At 41.3% G+C, this 27,781-nt stretch overlaps 1 protein-coding gene across 1 annotated transcript; it reads right to left on the bottom strand.

The window, feature by feature from the left end:
* Positions 1-324: 324 nt before the first annotated feature.
* Positions 325-27,312, bottom strand: minar1 (membrane integral NOTCH2 associated receptor 1). Its single transcript, XM_035157698.2, has 5 exons — positions 26,887-27,312; positions 25,678-26,593; positions 21,517-22,998; positions 6,725-6,982; positions 325-3,202 (listed from the first exon to the last, which is right to left on the bottom strand). Exons 2-5 carry the CDS (start codon positions 26,530-26,532, stop codon positions 3,005-3,007), a joined length of 2,793 nt encoding a protein of 930 aa, XP_035013589.1. The 5' UTR covers positions 26,533-26,593; positions 26,887-27,312; the 3' UTR covers positions 325-3,004.
* Between the last annotated feature and the right edge of the window lie 469 nt (positions 27,313-27,781).

Here is a 27,781-nt window from a genome sequence, read left to right as displayed (position 1 = left end):
TTGATGCATTTACTGTACGTGCTAACAGTACTGAGAGTAACACGATATCTGCCCGTCAGTATGGCAGCTATGAGAGGTTGTGACGTCACCTGCAGAACCTCAATACTGCAGCGTTCAGACTACGGGAGTTTCTAATCTGTCTAACTCAGGTCGGGGAAATGAAAACTACTAACTGCCTCATGATGAATTCTAGTTTTATCAGCAGCCTGGTTGTATCCTGTCACTGGATGGTCACTCTGCAGGTGGTGTACTGGAGTGCATTGTTCATTGATTCATGCATACATGTAGTTATCACAGATAGAATAAGAAAATAATGTACAGAAATTCAAAGAGAAACTTAGTTTTTAGTTGTTGTTATACATTATACTATAATATACATATATATAAATTAAAATCAGTTACATTACAACAAAGTATTGTTCCTTGCCACACGAACTGTGTAGAAATACAGAGAAATGCATAAAAACCCAGTTTTCAAATTACAAAAAAGAGCCAAAAACTTATTGCCAAATCAGATCATAGACCATCCTAAAGCCCTCCTGAAGGACATTTTGTGATCTGATTGATATTAATTGTATAATAAAAAAAAATTATAAAACACATAACATTTACAACCAATAAATACGCAAAATGTGTCAGAAAAGAGAGACAACTGGTTGTTTTGAGTTCTGCTTTAACCATTCAAAAGTTAGTGACAATATATCCAACATAATTTATAAGTAATTTGTTTCTGACAATTTACAACAACCTGTTTAGCCATCTACCTCATTTTTATTTTTGTTTTCTTCTGACATTCAGTTTGGTAGATAGCAATGCAGGAGGATGACCTTCCCATTACTAAACCCAGCTATGTAGCTCTGATTGTTTGTCTGACAAATCACGGCACCAGACCCTCATGAATCACTGAAAGAATCTGAGATACAGACGATGACTCAGGTGTCTGGAATCAGATCATACATATCTTGCTGGTACATGGATTTACCATGTTATGGCTGTGTGGCTGTGTACATATATGTGTTCTGTTTATAAAGATCAAGTTCAAAGGATTACACTGAAATGCACATTCAATATTTTGTGTAATTTATATACACGGGGAAGAATAATATTAGAACAATTCTCAACATAATTGAGTCCAATACCACGGCAGCATTAGAACAAAACGACTGCAGAGATACAATCTTCTCTGGTCAAGATTCATAAAGGTGGAAGTTATTGCAGGGCTGTTGTGTTGAGTTAATGCACATTGTACGGTGGAGGTGTGCAGAGGTCAAAATAATGTTTACTGGGCTCTAAGGAAGATAAAGTATTGGTTTTCATTCACATGGAGGTTAAAGGATAAGGCTAGTGTCATGCTGTATCTTTATTATTGTCAACCAATCCCAAGTGCAAGCACAAACCAATGATAAAGTGATCCTACTAACAAGTATTGTGTGTCTGTTTAAAGTATGATATGTCCCTCTGGGGGCGGCTGTGGCTCATGAGGTAGATTGAGTTGTACATCGTCATCCGTTGCCCTTTATATCTGGCTCCTCCAGTCTACTATAAATATTGTAAGGGCTCAACCTCTCTTTGAAATGTGCCTTGAGATTATGGTGTGATCAATTAAAATTGGGTTGAAAAGTGAAAAGTGATGGGTAAAAGTGACCCTAATGTAAAACGCTTGTGAATGCTTGTTTAGATTAGAAAAACTTCTTTTTTTCAAAAACTAATTTAAAACTCATCAGTGAGCCACACACTCTGGTCCCAAGGGACATCTTTTTTCATTAACTTGAACTGTTAACTCTTTTTTTAATGACTAAATACCACACACAGTCTTGCTGCCAGAAATACTAACTAGATTATGAAATCTGAATTAGTACACCACTGAAAATAGTCACCATCAAATGCACTGCTTATTTATGTTTAAGTAACAGTAGTGTATTAAAAGATGCAGTAATATACGGTAACACATCATTGGAATTTGATGACAATTAGGAAAATGTAGAACACCAGCCTTATTTTTTAACCTAACATGTACTACATTATAAATAAGTTTACCAGCTTTGGATTTCTATTGAGGCTAAACTATGGGTATCCAGGTATAGGAATGCGCTGGGTAACAGATGGGTTTGTTAGAGCTTCGATAGTGTTTGCATTTTAAGGCATTTAAGGAGATTGCAGCAATGAATGGATGGACAAACCCGCTCGGAGAGGGATGTTTTTTCTGTTTAGTGTCTTGCGTGGCATGGAGAGCTGGCCTGATAAATAGTGATGTACAAAAAGAATAAATCAAATGTTTTGGGAAGAGGAGCATGTATGTGTGTAAGTGCTGTTGGCTTTTATAATTCAGAAAAAGAAAGACAAAAGGCAGCAACATTTAAGTAACTCCTTAGTGCATGCCTTTCAATGTAAGTAGGCTTACAATCAATACATTCAGTTTGGCTGTGTAGTCATACTGTGTCTGCATTCTATGTAGAAGTCTATCTCTACTTCAACTAAAGCACTTATATATATTTCTATTTAGAAAAATGTGTTGAACATATTGTGTTACTTAAAATGCTTGCTGTGATTGACAGATAAATTCTTACATTCAACTAGATAATTCATAAAAAATAACTTTGATCAAAATACACTGTACAGTAAATATAAGAAAAATAAAGATATATGTTGGCTACATCAACAAATTCTTTTTTATTCTGGGATCAACTGCTGCTGCAGTCGTTTAAGAAAGACAATTAAATCAATGAGCTTCCAACTGTCCACACAGTATGACAATACAATAGACTACAACATATATATTAATATATTATGCACTTGCTGAATTCATTCTATGGTAAAATATCTGCCCTAACCATTTTTATATTGGCAAAAAATACCACCAGAACTAAATGCTGTAGGAAAAGCAAGAAAACATAAAGTAGACAATTCCCAACATGTTCATGTTGTTGGTAAATCTGCTGCACAATTACCTAGTCCACAAACAGACCAGGAAATCAGTAAAAGTGTGTCCTCCATCTCAGCGCTCTCATGATTTCATGGTGCAAATTGGAACAACGATCACCAGGATCACGGTGCAGGTAGCGGCAGCGATCAGTGCGCTGATCTTACACACCTTAGCCCTCCTGAACGCTGCCTCTTTTCTCTTGAGCAGTGAGTCATAGCCTGGTGTGTAGATGTCCTCCATCCAGTACTCCACGTTGTTTGGGTTTAGGGACTCCTGCGTCTGATGAAACAGAGGCACAGACAAAGAAACGCAGTTAGAATACACAAAAATGTGCCCTGATTTCCATGATAGTGTTACAGGGTCAAGACACAGGCAAGGTTCTACAGGGAACTGTTTACTGTGTGGGAAAACTGTTCAAAAACATTTACACTGAGTTAAGAAGAAATTTGGGCATAAGAGCATTTTAATATAGCCAAATTGATGTCGATATTGTCAATATATAGACATTCAGAAATGTGAAGCCTATATACTGTAAATTCTACAGCGGCACAGTGATTTAAATGTGCATCTTGCTTGTCATTGCTTGTACAATCCATGAGCAGTGCCTTGCATCTCAGCACATATATGACCTTTATTTACTATAAAGACACGACTGGAAGAACAAACCTGTATTTAAAACAGTATTTTATGACTCCATGTCTACACTAATGCAAATATTTTGCAACACTAACTTTTTCTGCTGCGTTTGAGCCTCTCACCCACATGCAAATGGTATTTTAATAACTAAAACAGAGATTTTTACAAAGATTCCACAGTGCAGATTTTCATAAACTATGGTGTATATCCATGTGTACGTGTAAAAACAAAATTCACAAGCATCTGCCTGGCCCAAATATTTCTTTGCCCACAGCATTCTTCTCTGGTATGGTATGATTGTTTGAGCCTTTGAAGTCCTTTTTATGTTCTTGTCTGGGCAGAGATATTTAGTAAAATGAAGATCATGTGGACAGAGATATTTAAAAAAAATCGATTGGACAATATCAAAAAAATATAAGCAGTAGACAAGGCTTCAGAGACAAGCTTTTCTTTCTCTTTATTCTTTGTGTTTTATAAGTATGGTTTATAGTTTGTAAGGAAGCCTCCCTATTTTTTGCATATGTTTGACCTGTTTTTTCTGTCGACAGCACACTGCTCATCTTATCTTTAAAGCTGCTATAGTTTTGATTTAAACATTACTTCCCAACAATTCCATTTGAGTTTTTTTTTTCTAATTGTTGCCACAACAATAAAACTCAACACTTCCAGCACAAATGTTTCACACAGCCTTGCAGAAGACGTTAGCCTCCAGCGATCATCGGGAGTAATCCGGTATCTAATTCAGACCATTTCAGGTGTTCACTGAATTGCACTACATACAGCACGGCTTTGCCAGAAAAGGCTTTGTGATACAAATAGAATCGGTTTCTTTTCCGTATCCCCACCTTAGAGGAAAAATATTTTTCATGCCCCTCCCGTGCCCCAACCATAACCAAATCATGAGAAAATGGGCCAAGTTTACCTTGTGTATTGAAATTACATTATATTCACATTTCTTTCAGTAATTTCTGATGTGCAAATAAAAAACTTTTTTCAAACAACTTTTTGTGACATTTGTCACTACTTTGCTATATCAGACAGTGTGATTTTTCAAAAAATAGTGCAATCACGTTGCTACAAATATAACAATGAAGTTAATTTATGTACTTTTTGTGTCATTTATTACTACAAAAGATTCCGTAGTCAAAACATTAGTTCTGTCGCAACATCAGTTCCGATCACATTTCCTCCTCCCGGTCGCACGCCCGACCTGTTATCCCTGAGGATAACATATTAAACATTTTGAGTGTCAATTGTAATGTGTCAGTTGACTGAGTGTTGAAGTGAATAATGTTTACATTTGAAGCACAAATGCATTATTGCAGCACTTTAGCTCTAAAAAAACGTTTCTTGCTCTGGAAAAATAAGCAGACTGGCAGTGGAGTGACCTTGAGCCAGAGACAGATTTGTTTTGCCAAATTCTGCAAAGCCTAAAACTGGATTTCTTTTGAAACACCAACTAAATAATTAGCCCTACCTGATTTGAATGAGCCTTTCACCTGTTAGGGCCTCTCTTTGCATCTGCGCACCAAGCAAACCGTATTGAGCACTAAGTTACCACACAGACAGACAAAGCAAATGTCAAGGTCAGGAAAACAGCAAATGGTAGGATTGCTGCTTGAGGTGGTTGTTGTACTGATGCAATTGATTTCCATGTCTCTTGGTTTCACTGAGCTGGTGCTGAATCCTCCCTTTTCAAGGTAAGGTTCCCTTCTTCCTTGTGGACTAACAGTTCTGTGAGAAGGGTGCATGTCATTATGTGATGACATGCACCCTTTTATTAAAAAAAAAGTCTGGTTGTTGAAGTGCAAGTCAGACACAGAAATGCTACACTATAAGAATAGTTTTTTTAAGTGCTGACATTTGTTGTTAATTTGGGTTCAAAATGGGGATGCATTTTGCTGAGCACTCCAAATTATTAAATACAGAGACCCAGGCCACACAAAAAAGATATCTTTCAAGAGAAGCAAAGAAAAAAAATCGACCAAAGTATTTTGTCATTAGAAACATTAAGCGGAAGCTATTTTGAAGCAATTAAGGGAGCCTGTAAGGGAATTTGAAGTCATTGGGCTTTGGTTCATCTCAGTTACAGCCAGAGGCTTGTCAGGGAGAGGAATTGATTTCTAAATCTCCTGTGACTCTGACAGTCGTATAGTGACCATCAATAACAGAACTCTGGGCCTCTGTTGAAGTTAAACAAGGCCCTTGCCCTCGCACGTAAATCACACACTTATACATGTAATGGGAGAGCCCCAGTAGTCCTGTAGGTCACACATGACAATCAATATTAGAATGGGGTTGATGGTGTGTGTGAGAACATGCATGGGTGATACAGTGGTAAATAAAATATGGAGCAGTTTCAATAAAAGACAACTGTACAATAGACAGCACTAATCAGAGGCTATAGGAGCTTGAGCTTCCCAAAAGTGATCATGGGAATTATGCCTAAGCTTTTCGTGAATTACTGATTGTAAGTCAAATTTTTTAGGACCCCCACTCACCCAACCCACAAAAAATCTACCACCCAAACCAGACCAGACCCACAAATCCCCCCCCCCCCTGTCACTAGCCTGGCCTAATGCATTATAAATGATTATTGACAGCCAGAGCATCAGAGGACCTGAACCCTTCAGTGTGTGTATGTGTAGAGAGAGAGAGAGAATGGGGTGGGTGGGGGTTGGAAGGTAATCAAAATCTTTCTGTAAGTTATTTAAAACACCCACCCCCCACCTGCTGACGTTTAGCCTCACCATGCAGTGACCTGGCGCCGCCCATAACCTAATACCTCAGTTTGTGAGAAAACGTCTAGACTTTCAGAAAACCCTTGAAAAAATACAATCAAAAAAATGAAACACTTACATAATAATAATTGAATCACAGATTAATAATTCTGACCAATAATTCAAAGCAATCATTGTTCCTCATGTGATGTCCTACAACTGGCCTCAGCAACTGTGAACTCAGTACACCCTTAACTGCATGACTTTCTGCTTGATCATCCAAGATGAACACATTTTGTAGACATTGTTACCTTCCTTTTGACACTTTACTTTAAACACCAGTCACCTGTGACTGGTGGTTAAAGTAAGGTATTTACCTTACAGAGCAGCTATGCTTAGTTTATCCCCTTACAGCCCTTTTGTGATTCTGCTGTAAGTCCAGTACCTGCACGTCCAGGGCTGTGAACTGCTTCCCTTTCTCTCCTGAGTTGCGTTTATACTCCTCGATGGTCCAGGATGGCTGCCCGCGCTTGGCATCTGACAGGCTGGTGAGCCTCAGGTCAGTGTAGAGGTGACTGCCTTTCACATGGGCCTTGATGGAGGGGGTGAAGGGGTGCGGAGAGAAAACCTGTTCGATCAGGGCCGGGTGGGCTTTGGGGGTCAGGTGGGCCTGGGGAAGCTCATATTGACGCTCTCGCTCTGCCTGGAAATGGAGAGAGACACAAAGTTCATCAGGGAAGTTTCCACCTGTCTTTTTATAACCTAATGAGTTTCAGTTGGGTACCTTGTTTTAATTTAGGCTTTATTTTAAGAGGTACTTATTGTACATCAAACAGGGCTTATACCTGTGCATTAAGAGGGTTTTTAAATTTCACAACGCTTGACATATTACATAGAAGAGTGTTTGTTCTTAAGTCATTAATATCATTAGACACCTGATGATAATGCTTTGTTAAGAAAGTAAAATCCTACTGTGAGATTTGAGCAGATTACAGCAGATTTGAGAGCAGCAGTGAATGGCACTGAATCATTACGCATTATGACGTTTCAGAATTTTTTTGCGGAAATTTATTATTGATAAATTTGATTAAATATATTTAAATATAAATAATAATTGTTAGATTAATCAAAAAATTATTTGTTAGATTAACCAATTTTATAGTAAAAATTATTGTCAGATTAACCGATAAAAAAATTATCGATAGGTGCAGCCCAAGGTAATACCAAGACTTAAAACCCTATTTGTACAATAATGTATGCTTTTAAAGCTATACGAATTATATTGATTGGATATTTTAAACTTTAGTAATGTAAAAATAAACAGTTTATGTAAAACAAAAACATAACAAAAATCACTCTTTTAATCATGGCAGTATACTATACATAGCCCTGCTTACTGCTATGCAGTTGTTCATTATTCACTTGAAAGTTATGACCTTCGCTGCTACTGGGGGAAGTCTTCGTGATCTTTCCCTGCTGTGCTGAGCTTAATATTTCTTTGTGGGAAGAGAAGGTCAGAGCCCAGCCATTGCTACACATATTTCATATTAAAATATGACAAATTGCTGTGACACAGCATTTGTTTTCTTTGCATTTTAACCTAGTAATAATTTGCAAGGCCAATACCATTGACACCTATAATATACTATTTTATAAGATAATAAATGCATACCTAAAAAGCTGAAAAAAAGGGGGGGGGGAATCTGTTGCACATCATGCAAACTAAACCCTTTTTGCTTTGCAGTTAGTCTTGGCTATGCAAGCGAAGAATTATACTCAGTCAATTCCAAAATCCAGTATTGGAAATCCATACTGTATTAAACCACAGCATTAATGGTCTGTATTTATATAGCGCTTTTCTAATCTATGCTGCCATATAAACAAAGAAATTAAATACAATTGTTCCAGCATTGGGATTTTATTTTACTATTGCATGAAAAATGTATGTCACAATAAAAATACAACAACCAATATCATTATTAAGGTAAAAAACACAGAATATCTGGTGGTTCGATGTGAGACTATCGATTTATTTTCCTGGTATCCCGGATGTTTCATCTGAATTTTTGCAACAGAATTTTAGCAGTTGAATATTATACTTTGAAATTTTGAAGACTGAAATTCAATGGCAAAACATACGAATGCATAATTTCAACGTAAACAAATTTAGTGCTAGAAATTCCAAGGCTTTAAAATGTCAAAATCTGATGAGACTGATTTACTTCCATAGTTTTATGTCATTTTGATCCCCCATCCATAATGGATGTACAAGCAACAATTACTTGTACTAACAAATACTTTTGTTGTTGTAGAAAAACTACACCAAGCACATTGTATAGCTACTTCAGAGTCCAGAAGTATGTGCATGGCCTCATCTGAATCTGACTGAGATATTAGCTAAACAAAAAAGGGAAGCAATTTTTGACGTCAAATGGTTCCATCCTAGAATAAGCGTTAATGACTCTTATAGTATCAAAGCCAAGGTTTGGCAACATTGCAAAATCCTGTACACATTTTGACTTTCAAACTTTATTATTTCAATCAGTGAAATAAAAAAAATCTGATATAAAATCTGATCTTGCACACATAAGACAATGTTCACAATTTGTGCATCTCTATCAATCTGTCCGTGTGCTGATAAATACCATATCATAAACAACAGTTGTATAGGGTGTGTTTGAGTACTGTATATCACTCAATTTAATTTGTTCTTTTACAGTATGAAATCTCATTGAACAGTTTACTGCAAAGACAAGCCTTTAACGATCTTACACACTGGAATATCAAGACCATTACTTATCCAACACAGATTAAATCAATTTCCAGGGAGTAGTTTGGTCTAATAGTGCTCTCCCTCTCATGAATTTTAATTCCCCTGTCTGAGCAACAAACACAAAATGAAGAGTAAAGCATTCCTAAAGACTCAGTATTGATTGTATTAATCCCATAATTCTTTCAAGCAGCTGCCATCAATACAGACCACAGTGAGAAACATCCATCTCCACAGTCAATGAATGTGACATGAGAGTGTGTTTGATGTGTATCATTTGTCTAAAGTGACTCTCAGTTTTCTCTCTCAGCCATCAGCCTTTGTTAATTAGATGGCTGTGCAGTGGAGTCTTTAGAGAGACTGCAGTATCACATACAGTAGTTTACCAAAGCAGGCCATTCCTGACTCATGAACAGTCCTCACTTAATACCCAAAACCCTCCTCTGCTCCTCATTGATCATTTTCACAAAATTCAACCTTATCTGTCTAATAACTGCAATGGAAATTCCCTTAATAACCACTCTGTTTAGTTCTACAGCTGACATTTCCATCTAGGGTACAGCTCGATATGAACTTAATGCATATCGCATGTACACCTACTGTCTAAACATGTTTTTGCAGAAGGAGTGATCCTTTCTCGAGAAAGCTTTGTTGTAAAACTTACAAAGACAACTTGTCTCAGAACCTTGGTTGTTTCCGGATGTCCAGGCCATGACAGACATTTCTACAACTATCATTTGGTCATTTGTGGGGTATAGGCAGCCTTGGCCGTCAAAATGGGCTCCACCAGCCTTAGGGTAACCAGAGGAGGAGGAAATGTCTTGTAACCTTTTTTATGATTTCAGACGATGTCCAAAATGTTTGTTTAATTTCTCTATATTACCATTTCAAACTCATCACTATTGCTTATTTATGTTGCGTATCCAGGGATAAGCTATGTATGTTTCACGTAAACACTGTGTAAATTAGGATTTTTAAAAAATATGTAAACTCGTGTAATGGAAAATTCCACTGATCCATGTCTCACTGAATGTCTTACTACTGTTTTGACTGTTTTCTGTGCACTTAGCAGATGCAACCTCAAAGTTCATGCCCTTACTTGGTAATTTCACCTCCTGTTGACCTTTATCTGTGCAACTGGGTGCTAGGGTTGATTCCTCTTTCTGTAGCAAGTGATGCCAGACAGCAGACGTTTCCTGTCTGCTTTCTGTCTAATTTCCTGTTTATCACATTGTATAAAAACCTTCCTCTTTGACTACTCGTGGTTGCACTCTGAAGCCTTGTTGCTGACTGTGTAACCCTCTGCAGAGCTAATAATTAAAACTCAAAGACAACTCTGGTCTGAGAAACTCATTATTTCACATCTCGAGATAAATTTCCACTACACTCTCAAACGTTCCTGCCACAACAGAGCCATGATGACATCCTGTCTTTAAGAATATGCAAAATTCCATACAACACTAGAAAATAAAAATGAAAATGAAAACCATCCAGGATAGCAACAGTGTAACAGTGAAATGGCCAAAAACTGCCATTATTGTGTCATTCAAGTGTCAGTAAGAAATCCAAATTCGAATCAATCGGTGTCATTTACACCATGTATTTAGCCTAAATGTCTGCTGTTATCCTTTGTCTTGAGCAGCGTTCACATTCGTGTGGCAGCATCGCTGGTTCTGCTAGCATCGCTACTTCCGGTAGCATTGCTGCATAGCTACATAGCAGATACTGCTGATTATCACTGATGTTGTCACTTGGGCCCCTTGTTCGAGAGCATAGAGGCGCAAGCTTGTGGTATGTACGCTCCAGGCAGGAGGATACGAGCAGATATTTAGGCTGAAAACATGGTGTAAATTACGCCGTTTTTGTGCAATAATGCATTAAACGTGATACCATAAAATGGTGTGCCTTTCGGCATTCAATAAATTTGGTTATCAAAATAAAATATTGAATATTAATATTAAAAATATTTATTTTAAATAATAACTTTAATTGATTAAAGTTACCTCGACTGTTTACGACTTTTTGTTAACAAGGTGGTCTTGTAACAAAGACATGAACCTTTGTTTGGACTTTCAGGCGGCAAAATGCCTAAAAACAAAGAAATCGCTCACATTTACCCATTGCTTAAGATGCTGCACTGGCTACCTTTAAGAATCGATTTTAAATGTTTAACTTGTCTATAAAGCTACAATAACCTGGCTGTTTCCTACAGAGATGTTCTTTTATTTTATGTATCAGCCAGATCATTAAGATCCTCCACAGCTTTTTCTTTTAACTGTTCCTTACGTACTCCTGAGGCCTTTTCCGTTTCCATTTTTAATGAACCTAAACGGTGGAACACACTGCCTATTGACATCGGAAAGAGTAGCTCTCTTGGTATTTTCAAAAATAAATTCAATACCTATCTTTTTAATATGTAATATAATTCAACAGCCCTCTGTGCCCGCCACTGTCTACTACAGTTTTTTGTTTTTTTTCAACTTCTGTTTATTGGAATACATGGATAATTCACAGAGTCAACATTTGAAATACATCCTACATAACTCCCTTCCCATGTGCCCTCCCCCTACCCCAACCCAGCATCCCTTTGACAGACACACCATCAAATATTTAAATAAACGTCTGTATACAATATTGAGTAAATAACACAAAAAACAAAAACAATGAATAAATAAACATGTAATGTACACTCCTTATAAAACTAAGTAAATCAGCACTGTGCTACCCTTTCAAACGTATCTGTAACTCCCCTCAGTGTATATTTAACCTTTTTAAGCTTCAAATAGAACATGATCTCTTTAAGCCATCTTGTATGAGATGGTGGCACTGGCCTCTTCCAGTTAAGGAGGATAAGGCGCCGAGCTAACAGAGTGGTAAAGGCGATCACAACATGCATGCCAACCGGCCATACTGTGCCTTCGGGCATCACCCCAAAGAGTGCAATTACAGGTTGAGGTTCAATCGTCATGCCATAGATGTCACTAAGCGATCCAAAGATTTTCTCCCAATATGTTTGGAGGCTCGAGCACAGCCAAAACATGTGTAGCCAGGTTGCAGTGGCTAGCTTACATCGGTCACATGTAGGATCAGTATTAGGGTATATTCTTGCTAATTTCTCCTTGGTGAAATGGAGACGATGAACTATCTTAAACTGTATTAGACCGTGCCTCGCACAGGGGGAGGAGGAATGAACCCGGCCAAGAATTGAAGCCCACTGACCATCAGCAAATGACAGGCCTAGGTCTTGTTCCCAAAGTGTCCTTAAGTTATTCAGAGACTGTGGGTTTATCGCATCAATTTCCCCATAAATTCAGGAGATGGGGCCCTTGAGACCAGCATTAAATCCTAGGAGACTATCTAAGGGCGTGCTTGGGGTTTGCGCAGGGAAAGGATGGTAACCCCTTTGTACAAAGTGCCTAATCTGTAGGTATCGAAAAAAAATGGGAACGGGGCAACGCATACTTCCCTGACAATTGATAAAATGAAGCAAACACCTTGTTAACATATAGATCCTTAACAAGTCTAATCCCATTACCATGCCAGGCCCGAAAGGCCAGATCTGACTTGGAAGGGGTGAAAAGATGATTTGCAAGAATAGGAGCCTGTATTGATGCGCTCTACAAGCCAAAATGCTTCCGAAATTGTACCCAGATCTTCAAAGTATTGGTAACTACAGGGTTTTTGAAAGAACCAGAGTTAAGAGGTAAAGGAGCTGTGACCAGTGAATGGAGTTGCAATTTAAAAGATTCCAATTTAACCCAAGCGGGAGCTTCCACATCTGCACCACTATTAGCCCACATTATGACCTTTTGAACATTGCAGGCCCAGTAATAGTGAAGAAAATTAGGCATTGACATTCCTCCTAACTTTTTCGGCCTTTGTAAAAAAGTTCTGCGAATACGGGGGGCCTTGCCATCCCATATAAATGCAAATAGTATTTGTGTGTAAAAAAATGTTTTTTAGTAATGAATATCGGAATACATTGATACAAATACAGAAACCTAGGAAGAACATTCATCTTGATTAGGTTAATCCAGCCAGCTAATGATAAGGGTAACGTGTGCCAGCGGTTTATGTCCTGCCTGCATCGATCCAATAACGGTGTGAAGTTTAGTTTATATAACTTGTGAAAAGACCGCGGCACCACCACCCCAAGGTATTTAAAATGGGAAGACACTCTTGAATGGGAAGGCTGTGGCCGGGATGTCGAGAGCTGCTTTGTTTATGGGATAAAGTTCACTTTTTTCTAAATTCAGTTTGTAACCTGAAAACTTTCCAAATCGTTCCAAGGTAGACAGGACGTGCGGCAAAGAATATACTGGGTTAGCAATGTACAAAAGTAAATCATCGGCATAAAGCGAGAGCTTGTGTGTTGTGTCCCCTCGAGTTATCCCTTCAATTGCCTGGCATTGACGAATAGAAGCCGCAAGTGATTCAATCGCCAGAGCAAAAAGCAGGGGACTCATAGGACAGCCCTGTCTCGTGCCTCTATGTAGTGGGAAATATTTTGAGTGAGAGTCATCAGTATGGACAGAGGCTAAGGGAGAGGCGTACAACAATTTAACCCAGGAGATAAAATCATCACCAAAGCCAAATTTCCTCATGGTCATAAATAAATATTCCCACTCCACCCGGTCGAACGCCTTCTCTGCATCTAAGGATATTACAAGCTCAGGATCATCCGAACTGGTGGTAGTATAAATAATATCGAACAGCCTACGGATATTAGAATAGGAATGTCTGCTTCGAATAAATCCGGTTTGGTCAGGTAGCACCAGCTTGGGAAGAGTATTTTCAAGCCGCAGAGCAAGGGACTTAGCGAGAATTTTACAGTCCACATTTAGAAGGGAAATCGGTCTGTGAGACCCGCACAACAAGGGGTCTTTGCCCTTTTTAGGTAGAAGACAGATGGAGGCTTGGTTCAGGGTTTCAGGGAGATGGCCAATTGAAAATGATTCATTAAACATTGATAGTAGTATTGGGGATAGGTCTTCTGCAAATTTCTTAAAGAACTCCACTGGGAACCCGTCTGGTCCAGGGGATTTGCCAGATTGCATATATTTAATGGCATCACAAACCTCCTCCAGCATCAGGGGGGAATCGAGGGCATCTTTCTGAGAGTCCTCAAGGGTTGGTAGATTCAAATTCCGAAAAAACGACTCTGAATCAGAAGCCTCATCATCATATTCAGACGAGTATAAGTTTGTATAAAACGCTACAAAAGCATCATTAATCTCCTTGTGGTCTTGATTTGAGTTATCTGGCGTGAGGCTGCAGTTTGGCAGGCTTGGTGAGCGAGAAGCCGGCCTGCTTTGTCGCCAAACTCATAAAACGAATGTCGGGACTTTAATAACAGCTGCTCTGCTGCTGAGGTAGAGGCTAGATCAAACTCAGTCTGGAAGTGAATCCGCTTTTGATAAAGTTCTGGAGTAGGAGTCGAGGCATACTGATTGTCCAGCTGTGAAATTTTGACAGAAAGCTCTTTCAATTTGGCCATCCTCGCCTTTTTGGTATTTGAGGCAAAGCCAATAATTTCGCCTCACAATATGCATTGGTCTCAATAAAAATTTGTATGTGGGTTTGGATGAATTTTACAAAAGCGCTGTCAGAGAGTAGAAGAGGGTTCAGGCGCCACTGTTTATATGGGGCAGGATGATCAGGGAAATCTAGTTCAAAGGATAGGGAGGCGTGGTCAGATATAACTATACTATGGTGAGGGCTAGAAGAGGGTATAAGCCGGGCATCTAGAATAAAATAATCAATCCTGGAAAATGTATGGTGAACTGGTGAAAAGAAAGAAAAAGCCTTTCCTGTAGGGAAGTGTAAACGCCAGGGGTCAACCATTCCATACTGCTCAATAAAGGTACTAATAGCTGTGGCCATTTTAGACAGTGGTGCATGTCTGGTAGAAGACCGATCAAGACTGGGGCAGAAAACACAATTAAAGTCACCCCAACAATCAAGTGGTGGGTATTGATCCCAGGGACAGTAGAGAAAAAAGAGTTAATAAAAGCGCTGTCGTCCCAGTTTGGAGCGTATACACTGGCGAGGATGACAGGTTTATTGAAAAGCTGACCGGGGACTATGACGAACCGGCCATTCGTGTCTGCAATTACCTGATCACTATCAAAGGTAACACTTTTGTGTATAAGAATAGCTGCGCCCCTGGCCCTAGCGTTGAACTTGGAATGAAAGACTTTCCCCACCCAACTCCTCTGAATACCTGAAACATCTGCCCTTTGTAAGTGTGTCTCTTGGAGGAAGGCTACCCCTACCCCAAGTTGACCTAAATGTGCCAGTACCTTGTTCCTCTTCACAGGGTGATTCAGCGATTTCACATTCCAAGAGATGAACTTCACTTTTCTACCACTATTCCTAACTGTACTCATACTTTAGAGAGTTGTGCTGTACTAGCATATATAGGGCAGGAAGACAGAACATTGCGCTATGTAGTACAAATGGAGTGTCATAATAAAAAAGGATGGCCATAGATGATAAGAGTAAGACATTCAAAAAAACTAAAAGATGCAACGTGTACATTACAAAAAGACAGCAAAATAAAAAGGATGCTTCCCCCCCTCCCCCAGCACTTACCCAAACTAAGTGCATTAAAACCCCAGAAAACAAGTGCAAAGAGGTGCATCTTAGCTAAACAACGCTTGCACCTAACTCTCCTCATCTAACAGAGGATAGCGAAAAACGTTTAAAAAGTCAATTATTATGTTGTTTACCTCCTTTGATAACATATCTGTCTGGTATTTGTCACGTGGCTATATTCTGCCTGACACATTTTGCCATCAAACATCCCACCTTCTACAAACAGGCCATTGAGCGTTAATATTCCAATATAATTAGGGCAGGCTACTATTCCCAAATTGGCCCATTAAAAAAAAATAAAAATAAGGAAAAATAGAAATATAGAACACAGGGCAGTAGAAATTCTGAAGTAGCATTAACGTAGACAACTGTGCATTTTGATGTAACGTTAGCCTACATTTGTCTCACGGAGTATGCCCTCACGCTATAGATTGGGTTACATTGTCACAGTCTTGTACTGGCTGTAGTGAGCCTACATACCATCACTCTCCGTCGTTTTCTGATGTCACCGCTAGTAGAATCTTGGCCTTGACAAAAGCAGCCGCCTCCGTTGGGGTTTCAAACTCGTACTTCTTTCCGTTGAAAAAGAACCGGAGCCTTGCTGGGTGTAGCAGAGAGTACTTCACTCCCGCCTCCCGAAGCTGTTTCTTGACTGGGAGGAACGCGGTTCTTCTAGGTAGTAGGTCCGCGCTGAGATCGGGGTAAAAGCTGATCTTTGCTCCTCTGTATTTCAGCTGCCCTTTCTCCCACGACATCCGCAGAATCTGCTCCTTCGTCTGGTAGTAATGCCTGCGCACCACCATAGCCCGCTAGGGACCTGTCGGCTGTGGCGGTCTCAGAGTGCGATGGGCACGGTCCACCACAGGTGGGCGAGTGAAACTGTCCTCTCCAAACACCTCGGTCAGGAACTTTTCTATAAAGGCAGAGGGGTGGTTTCGTTCAATTTTCTTTTCCAGACCAGTCACCCTTATATTAATCCTCCTCGAGAAATTTTCCAGAGTTTCCAGTTTAGCGTGTAGCTTGGAGTTTTCAGCTTGCAGTGCGGCGTGGGAAGTTTCAAGCACAGTAACTCTCTGATCCACATCCGTCAGAGAGGTTTCGATGCCTGCAATTTTTTCAACGTGCAAGTCGTTTGGAGGGTCGAAACAGATTAACGTAGCTCTGATAATATCTCGTCCCTCACCGCAGCCACATCCTCTTTGATGCCATCTCGCAGTTCTTTCAGTGCCCCGTGCGTTAGCTCCAAGCTAGCACTGCCCGACGTTTGTTTGCTAGCACCGGCTTCGGGCAGCATGGCCTGATCATTCTTGCCAGCTTGTTTACCTCTACCGGCTTTGTTTGACATATTTACCGGTCAAACAGAAACGATTAATGGAGTAGGAGGTTTAAGTAAAGGAATGTGACGCGACTTTAAACGAAATACGTGTTTTTAACAAATAAAATATGAAATAGGTGAGGAGAATTTCCAGAAGACATCCTCACTCCGCCATGACACCGGAAGTCTCCCCTGTCTACTACAGTTTAAGGTGGTGCACAGGGCCCACATGTCCAAAGCCAAATTGTCTTGTTTCTACCCTGATGTGAACCACTACTGTGAAAGATGTAAAACAGGTGAGGCTCCCTTGTTCTGGACTTGTCCTAGTCTAGGAAAATATTGAAGGGAGATTTTTCAAACTCTGTCCCTTATCCTTGAGCTCAATGTGGACCCTAACCCTCTGGTCACACTTTTCTGTACCACGGAGAGGTCGACACACGTCTGACTCCAACCAAGGCTTGCACATTGTCCTTTGCGTCCCTGCTGGCCAGGCGGGCAATACTTCTTAGGTGGAGGGACGCTGGCCCACCCACTCATGCTCACTGGGTGAGTGACATCATGGCATGTCTTCAACTTGAAAAGAAACGCTACTCAGTTTGTAGCTCCGATAATAAGTTCCAATGGGTGTGGAGACCGTTCCTGAAATACTTTCAGAACCTTAAGTCAAGCTAACAATGCACTCCCTTGTCATGTTCCTTTGGTATTATTATAAAAGTATTACTATTGTTAATAATTATTTATTTTTCTTACTTTAAAGTCTGTTTGTCTTGGGTTTTGTTTTGTTTATTATCTGTCCTTCAGTTGACCTCTGCTAGTATTATACTTTGTTTGAATGAATTGTTCTCGAATTCAATGACTTTTCTATTTTTTTCTTCTCTCTCTAATGTATATATCTGTTTGTTAGGTTCAGAACCTTACTATACCACTCCAAGAATGTGATGGCACTTGGCTTTGAAGTTTGGAAGGGATATGGGTTATATGTGTTAAACAGGTGAAATGTGAAAACTTTATAAAAATATTTCTGAGAAAAAATAAGTGCTTTTGTGGCTCAGTCATATCCGACTGGAGAGTCTGATGTCCTCTGGGACACCAAGAGAAAATTCTTCAATATCACTCATGATCATTCATGACGTGCAGGTAATGCTTATTTTCCATAGAGAAACTACAGATGTCATAAACCTTAATGAAAATTTCAGCACTTTTCACTACTGAGATCGCGACCCCACCTGGCTAATATCTACCTCCAGCTACTGACAGACAGCTGAGAAAAACGTATTATTAGCCCTTACACAATATATCTAATTCCAGAAATCTCTTTCTGTCTTTGGCTTGCATATCTTGAGAACCATTCATCTTGTCAGCTTATTGTTAAAGGGATAGTTCACCCCAAAAGGAAAATTCACTCATTATCTACTCACCACTATGCAAATGGAGTGGTGGGTGAAGCGTTTGAAAACAAAACGCTTTTGGAGTTTCAGGGGTAAACAGTGTTGCAGTACAATTGAAGTAACTGGGGATCGATTCTTTAAACAGAAAAAAATCAAATGTCTCCCCAAAATGGGTTTGATGAAGGTTTAACTCTCGTCCAGTGTAACCCTGATATTCATCATATGAAATGTCAGCAAATTTTACCGTACAGTTTTAAAATCAATACATTTCAATACATTTTCTTCAATGTTGCATGTTTTTTTATGAAAAAAACTGTAATTTTTCAATACCATACAGAAAATGATTTCACAGTCAGGGTCACTCTGAACAAGCAACAACAGAGTCCAGGGGTGACTTTTTTAATTTCCCAACTACTGCACTGTAAAATATGCTTATCCACAACCTGGGCAGCGAGGGACAGCGGATTTTTCGGACTCTCTGACCTGCTACTACATACGCCGAATGTGTCACACGGCTGTCTGGACATTTTGCTGCCTCACAGAACATTATGCTCCGGAGGATCGTTTTCCGCCAGCACCGGCAACAGGTGGGTGAGTCATTCCACCATTACGTAGCCGATCTGAGGGGCTTGGCCAGCCTCTGTAAATTTGGGGCACTGGAGGATGAACTGACAAGGGACCAGTTAACTGAACACACTAACAACCCGAAACTCGGGGAGAAACTGCTGATGTCCACTGACGATATAACCCTGACAAAGGCTGTGGAAATAGCATTCCAGCTTGAATCTGCAGCTGGTTTAGCATCGCAGCTAGCCCCCTCCAACCTCTCTCTATCTCAGCCCATGCTACTGACACAGCTTGTGGGGCCACCCACGGGGTCTCCTTGTCATGAGTCCACCCATGGACATCCCAAAGGTTAACTTTGCCGGACGCCAGGGTGCAGCAGCGCGCCAGACCTGTGGTAATTGCGGCTCTTCTTCGCTCCCCACCTGAGCCCCGACCTGTCCTGCGGCAAACAGAACCATTTTTGCCACATCCACCTGGCCCGCCAGCACCAATGACCATTCATTCAGTGAGCTCCACCTCTGGATCATTTAAGTGGTGCACACTGGAACTAGATGGGGTATGCCTTCCACTACTGCTGGATACGGGGGCTTCGCGGTCACTTCTTAATGTTGCTACTGTCCAGTGGCTCTTCCCGCTCCAGACGTCCAGGATTTTTTTTTTTTTAAACATCGTCACTCCGGAGGACACGGTACAGAAAAGTGTGTATTTTGTGTCTTCCACCTCCGACACCTTCAATTTCTGCTGGTTTTTTTCTTGTGTATTTTACCTTTTGGGCCGTCTCTCATAACTTTAACTGTTCAGCACACCGCTCTCTTCATGAAAAACGGAAGTCCTTCTATGGAGAAATAGAGGCGTGGCGGTATGCCAATTGCAGAGAGCGGATACGCGCCTGTCAATTTAGAATGATTCTGATTCACAAACATACACATGGTGGTGACAACAAAATCGGCTGGTGCGCACGTGTCATTAATCTGGCGGCGATTTTGCGCATGCACTTATTTTCTGCGGAGAGTAAGAACATTTCTGGGCACATATTAGTAAATGAGCACATTGGGCCTCATTCACAAACAGTGCGTATGCACAGATCTGTGCTTAAACCATGCCTACGAACGTTGGGCGCAGGAATCTGGGATTCATCAATATGTCGCTTCTTCTGCAACGATGAAGTTAAATCACCGGGTTGCATCATAATCTGCGGGAAGAACTTCTTTCTGCAAGAGTGTGTGTTTGTGTGTCTGATGTCTCTGTTCCTCTTAGCACAGGAACTGATAACCACATGTATTTAGTCATTAATCGATTGTGTCGGATCATGATTCTGGATCGTTCTGGTTACTTTAATCCTGATGTCCTGTCTGTGTGCTTCACGTCTAGTGTTGTGTAGCAGGTTTAAACATGTGTCCTGTTCGTGTCCTAATAACTTGTGATCAGTGCTGGTGTTTATTGTTAAAGTGCTCACCCCTGTGCAGGAGACGTGGAGAGAGGGAGGGTACAGACTAAATCTAATCTCACTCATTTAGATTTTTTACTCAATCAATATATTTTTTTGACATGGAAGCTGTGCACAAACAGGAATATAATACATCTGTATGTGTAACAAAAGAGTGTACAGGTGCTTTGCACCCATCTGCAGGTGCATATTTCTGTCTTGATAATGAGCCTTAAAATAACAGTAAAATACTGCACCACTGACCTCAGACAAGGTTTTTGTTGGTTATTCACCTTCCACTGTTTCAAGAAAGCGATCCACCAATAATGCTCATGAGCACACCTCATTTTAAGACCAATATGCCCTTGGGTGCTCAGATGGATGCAAGCGCTGGCACTGGATGAGAAAATGACAAAAGCGTCACTCTAAAACTAGAATCGCATCTGGTGCCGCTTCTCATCCTTTTGTTAATTGTTAAGATGAGGTCTGTCTGCGGTCTGAAGTTGGTAAAAATGTTATGGAAGTTTTAGCAGGCCAACGATGTGGACAAGATTTCTCCCAGTGCTTCCAATAACCAGTCTGACTATAACAAGTGGGTCAGTCTGTTTGTGTGTGTGTGTGAGAGATAGAGAGAGAAAGAGAGCAACAGCAGTGCAAAGAGCACTTCACCCTGTTCTAAAATGAAGCAACAGATCAAAACACTGAGTTAGAGATGTTTTATGTTGTGTGCAAATCGTTCCTATCATTATGAAACTTTGCCAGAGATAGGTGTCACTGATCCCTCTTTGAGTTACAATAAAGCCTGCTTTGTACTGTCTCAAGCAGTCAACCAAAAAGGGGTTTGTACAAACCAACAAATTATTCCTGACCTATTCCTGAAACTAAATCGACTTATTGTAAGTCTTTTCGCCTCTGAGGCTGGGGTCAATGTAAAGATGTGTGCTTAATCTAAAAAGCTCACTGCATCCCATATTTTCAGACCAAGGCAACCCTTAAACAAACTATACCGGTGTGAGATATTTAGGTGTTTCTGCATAGGTATCCACCACCACCAGACTCAAATACACATTAAAAAGCACTTAAAAGTGACATTTTTAAAATTAAAACTTTCTCTTGAGTACAAACATAAAACGGTTATCTTGATTTTTGTGGATTTAAAAAAAAGTGTCTGTACCTCTTTGGCTTTCCGGTGTCTGTCCTTGCCATCTCTATCTTTGTCCTTGCTCTCGTCTCCAGGGTGGCAGGAATAGGACACTGTCCTCCAGTCCCGTGGAGAGTTAGTGATGCTGGCAACCTTTGACTCAGTGGCACTGTTCTCCTCATTGAGTGAGCGGGATGACCTCCTGGTGAGCATACTCTTCTTCAGAGCTTTCACCCTGAGGCTGCCACTGTTACTCCCATCCGAGCAGCACCACTCCCCCAGGGGGCCATTGTCCACTTTGATATTGTGGCCGGTGGTGTGGCACTGGAAAGTGCGAGGTGAGAGAGTGGCGTCGAGATGTTGTTGTGTGCATGGGTGAGACTTGTCAGGGATGGCATTACACCCAGATGCAGACACCGTCTCCCTGTGCCTTCCATTAGCCTCGGGCTCCTGGATCTTCTCGTCCAGCTTGTTGAGCTTGGAGAGGACCTGGGAGATCTCACTGCGGACCCCCGACAGAGACTCCAGCTTCTTCTCAATCTCACCAATCCTCATCACCAATTTGCACACACTCGACTTAAGTTCATCGTCTGTGTTTTCCAGTGAATTGAAGAGGCGATCCAGCTTGGACTTGGCTAGTTTGACCGTGTTGCGCTCAGGGGAGCTGTCACCTTCCGACTTCAGTGTTACCTGAGAAAGAGACCCAGTGCTGTTGTAGCATGAAGACTGTACAACTCCCAGAGAGTCACAAACACTCATGTCATCCAGAAAACGAAAAATGTCACTTATGTCGTCACTAACGATCTCGGAGTCCTCATCAGAGTGTTTGAAGGCTCGTCTCTCTCTGTCGCTGTATTTAACTGGGTGTTCCTTCACCTTCTTCTGCTCAGCTTGCTCAGTTTGAGTCCCAATACTAGAGGAGCTGTCCCCTCCCTGAAAGGATGGACTATTCATATTTTTGTTCCTAAATCTTTTGGTTGCCTCTCTTTTGTCCATACCCACTGGCCCGCTTGCTATCAGTGTTACATCTTTGTTTTTTATTCCATTTATTTTATTTGCAAAAGCAGAAGGGGAAGATACCACATTTACCTTCAGGGTCTGAAAATGTTGCTCATTGTCTGAGCCGATGATGCTGATAGTGCGATGGTGGTTGTCTTTGAGTGGTTTGCTGTTCAGAAACGACCTCTCAAAGTCTGGAGGCCCCTCTTCTGTATTGAGACTAAGGCTCTTCACTGGCCACGCCGGCTGCTTTCCTGCTTTGTTACTGTGCTTCCTGCTGCTGACGAACTCAGAGTTTGTGGTCGGACCAAAGTACGTGGACGCCTGTAGGTCGTCCAGGCTCTCGTGCTTCACCCTCTGTCGGTCCTGGAGAGGGGAGTTGAGTGTGGGCTCGAAATAGGGGTTGCTGTAAGGCAGTTCAAAGCTGTGGTTGAAGAAAGTGGCAGGCTTGTGCAGCTCCCTCCTGTGGTAGCCATCAGCAGCCTTACTGCCCTGTTTGCTCTCAGTGGTGATGACCTACAACAGGAATCCACACAGGGTTAATACAACAAATTACCTACAGAATGACCAAGATTTAGAATTACAGATTTTAACAAAACTATGAAGCCCTCCAGTTTTTTTTTAAAATAATAAATGGATGGGTTAATTAAATGAACAGAAAAAGAAAGAAATGACTGATAGACTGTCAAAACTGTCAATGAAGAAAAAAATATAGCGTAAATAGGATAAAGTGCAGGTTAGGGGAAGGTGTTGGTTACGAATCAAAGAGGAATTGTACAATGACCAACATGCTACATGTTGTCACTTCCTTGTTTTCAGTCCGTTCAGCATATCTCTATTTCATATTGTTTTCCCTGCAGCAGTGAAAAGTAACTAGGTACATGTATTTATAAGAACTTATGTATATTTTTAAGGTAGTAGTACTCTGGAGCTTCCATTTTATGTTAGTATACACTCCTTCCTACAGTACTTCATTAATCTCATAGCTGTCTGTGCTGGTGGATTTTAAAATCAAGATTTTACTTACAAAGTGATAAACTGATGCATTGTTATAAATTAACCTAGACAACACATACAACTACAATTATGCATATGAAGTAGAAAAAAATCAGCTCCACACTGAACAACTATGACAATAGAAATGTAGAACTGTGCCATTGAGCATTCATCATTAAAAACTTTCAGTTAATCTTGCTGAAAGTTTTTTTGGAATACTTACTGTGACACTACTCGTTTAAATCAACTAGAGCAGGGGTCGGCAACCTTTACTATCAAAAGAGCCATTTTGCCCCCTCTTCCACCAAATAAAAATTTGTGTTGCTCCGCTCATTTTAACACTGAGTCCTGACTGTGCGCGTCAGGACTCTTTTTGTACTGAGCACAAAATGTGGATCAGTCATTTTTCATGATGTTTAAATGCAGCCTCATAAACTCTGGAATCAAACAAACACTAACTTACTTCATGTACTGATCCGGTCCTGATAACTAGTGATGAGTGTTTATTAGATAAAGTGAGAGCAGAGTGGAGGAGGACACAGAAACTCCAGCTTGGTACAAGCGTGTGCGCTGTCTGGGAGCACACACGCGCACACACACACACACACACACACACACATTTTCTCTCGCTCCTGGTATTTCACATGATGGCCTGATACGATGATGATTTAAAAAATTAACGTGAACGTGAGTGACGTTTACTCTCGCTGGAGTGAACGTCATTTAGATTCACGTTCATTAAATGAAAACTGATTCGTTCAGTTCACTGTTCACGAAAAATATGAACGTGTTCAGTGACCGCCAGCAGTGTTGTACAGGGAGCCACTGAAGGGGGGCTGAACAGCAGCATGCAGCTCCAGAGCCGCGCCGGTCAGCCCACGATTCTGCTTTCTCCGCTTGTTGTTGTATGTAACCCATTCAATGTAGGGGTTCGGGGGTAAATGATGATGGTCTTCATAGCCCCCCCACCCCTCTGTCTGCTTGTGTGCTTGTAGTGGATGGGCAGATGGGGACATTTAATAATGTGAGGGGAAAAATCTGGGAAATTGAAACTCCGGGACAACAGCAGGGAAATCCGAAGTATGGGATGCATATTTGATCATTTATATCATATATAATATGTCATTTATATCGTTTAAAATAATTTTTCAGTGTGTTTTCTGGCGCGATACGCTCGCGGCGAGCGGAAAAAATAGACCTGACGCCGAAACCATAGGTTTCACACTGAAAAATGATTTTAAACGATGTAAATGACCTATTATATATGATATAAATGATCAAATATGCATCCCATACTTTGGATTCCCTGCTGTTCTCCTGGAGTTTCAATTTCCCCATCTGCCCATCCACTACAAGCACACAAGCAGACAGACAGAGAGAGAAAGATAGGGGGGGCTATGAAGACCAACAGCATTTACCCCCGAACCCCTACATTGAATGGAGCATACAACAACCAGCGGAGAAAGCAGATTTGCGGGCTGACCGGCGCAGAGAAATGCGGGTCCGGTGTGAACAGCCAGGCGGCTGCACGAGGGAGAATGGCGCTGCGCCCTCTGCACTGCGCTGCGCATCGCAGCCGATGTGAACAGTACAATTGAATAACATGGGGGCGGAAAGGAGGCGCACAGCTTTTCTTGGCGCTGCGCGGCGCTTTCGCATCTTGTGTGAACCCTGCGAGTCTCCAAACACTACACAAATCACAGCTCCAGTCCACTGCTTCACCTAAATTGTATATCAGTGTATATATCTGAAAACGGTTCATCAAAACGTCTTACAGTATCTCTCAACTGAAGGTCTTGTATTGTTAACATTAATGTTTTTAGTAACAGATGATTTTATAGCCGAGATTAATTACATATAAAACCAGTTCATACTACAACACTGCACTCAAGATATTTCTATGAATTAGTTCCAGGTGGAACAAACAGTGCTAACAGTGCTGTCAGTTAGTCAGTTCAAACTAATCAATGTTTATTGAGTTAAGTCACATACTAAGCAGAAATGTTAATTCATGTCATTTGAAAAATTATGTTTAGCTGCATATGAGAATACATGTCTTTACTTTATTTGTCATTTGAATACACTAAAAGACAAACTGAAGATATGAAAAACTGACTTGTATACTTTATATGAGGACTCTATAGCCCTCTCTCTCTCTCTCTCTCTGAGGTCTTTCAACAAGATCCTACAAAATCAAACCTTTGGTGAGAAGGTCATGAAGTTGTGGAAGTCCTGTTTAAAGATATTCCTCTTCTGGATGCAGGAGTGAACAGTGACAGGCTCTGGATGGTGAATGTGCTGCAAAGACTCCTGGTCGGTGGTGGACTCGCTGTCGATATCCATGGGAAAGTAGGTCCTCTGCATTTCGCATGGTGGAGAGGGCGGACTGCTGCTGGGATACTGGGGCAAATGGTGAAGTTTGTCCAGAGAGGCTGCTCTACATTTCAGGTCCTTGCTGACCCCAAGAAGGAAGTTGGGGTCTGAGGTGGGAATAAACGGCTGGCAGTTATTGCACTCCGATCGCTTAGGGCAGGGAGAGGCAGTATGATCCACAGGGTGCGGCTGAGGGGAACTATGGTGATGATGGTGGTGGTGGTGGTGGTGGTGTCCATCCCTGGGGGGATCCATGTGCTGGTAACCAGCCCCTCTGTCACAGTCCTGATACTTATACGCATCATTGTCAGAGCTGCACACCTCTACCGACTTGTTCTTGTGGAACTTGGGCCTGTGCACTACAGGGAGATTGTCCTTTGCTATGCCTCCATTCATTTGGATCAAGTTGAACATGGTGACGATATCTGCAGCCACCATGAGCTTCTTGGATTGCGGGTCCTCTACAGAGCAGCGCATCTTGTCCTTGAAGAGTGTGGCTGGGAACGCAGGATCCAGACAGGCCGTGTAGAAGAGCAGGTTGCGGAGCTTGGCCAGGTGCACCAGGTCAAAGCGGGCGCACAGGGACTTACACAGGTCCTGGTAGGACATGGTGTTGTGCTTGGTGTCCAGCTCCTCCAGGATCCGGATCAGGAATTGAGAGTACTCTGGGAAGGGGTCCATGGCTGCTGGGTGGCAGGAACAGGCCTACAAAACAGGTCCTACCTCCAGAGAAGCTTTGTACCTGGAAACAACACATTTCAATTAAATCATTTTTAATCAATATTTTGTTTTCACACAATAGAACTCACAAAATCACACACCAGCAGGTGTCAGCCACAATCAAAATGGCTCGTACTCGGCCAGAAAAGATGGGGACTATACTCGACATCTAAAACAACGGAATGTCCTGCACCTCATGACGGTAGCAGCTGCCTGGTCTTGTCGTCAGTAAGAGCAGCTGAAGAGCCTCTGACACAGCATGGCACCTTTCACTTTTATATCCCAGTCGTAGCCTATTTATGCGCCGTCACTCACCCTGAGAGTCTTTGTTAAATCATCTGATCAGCTGGGCGCAGCACCGCATCTTCTCACCACAAAGCCAACAGATGCCAGAGGAAGAGCCAGCCGAGCACACTCACACATCCTGTGGTTCCGCAGCGCGCAGCCCCGCACACATACGCACGCACGCATCCATAGCGCTGCATAGATACGAACTTTAACGCATCCAACTATCCCCCCGTCTGCACGAGAAAAAAAGCAAAACGCAAACCAAGCGCTGCACAGTGCATCCTCACACACACACACACACACACGTGGATGCTGGTGAAATGTGTCCGGGTGATGTTGCACATGGATCCGTGCTCCCGGTCAAACCGAGGGGGCTGGCCTGTCTCCGTTGTCTGACGCTCTCCTCTCCCTCCTGGAGAGCTCTCAGCTGCGGTGGAGAAGCTGTCCGGGCACGGGAGATGTCAAGTCAAAAAGATTAAACACTATCACTACCGGTTTCTGCTTTCAAAATAAGAGCTCTACAGCAGCTCTTCTGAAAAGGGTTCCTTTTCCCCCATAGAGATGAGGAAGAAAAATGCCAATCTACCTTGTCAGTGAGTGTAACAGTGCTGTAATGGATATATCGTTGATTACAAGTAAAATACTGCTTACTTGAATAAAAAGTAAGATACATTACCTTTGCTAGAGTTCTCTTATTATACTATAGATTAGATAGATTTATGATTCATTACCAATTGAAAAGCATTTTAATGTTGGGCCTGGTTGGTTCTTAGCTAATTGTAACCATTTAAAGCTTTTGTTTAACAATAATGGAGTCTTGATGATTCAAAATTCCTTTTTCTGTGAAACATTGATTATCAGCATGAGAAGTAAAGTGGAGATGTGTCTAGCAGAAATATAAAAACAGAAGTGCAGGAAAAAT

This window comes from Hippoglossus stenolepis, chromosome 1, assembly GCF_022539355.2.
Source record: "Hippoglossus stenolepis isolate QCI-W04-F060 chromosome 1, HSTE1.2, whole genome shotgun sequence".
NCBI classification, from domain to species: Eukaryota; Metazoa; Chordata; class Actinopteri; order Pleuronectiformes; family Pleuronectidae; genus Hippoglossus; species Hippoglossus stenolepis.
The sequence above is the reverse complement of the archived record's forward strand: the minus strand, read 5'-3'. Positions and strand labels throughout refer to the sequence as shown.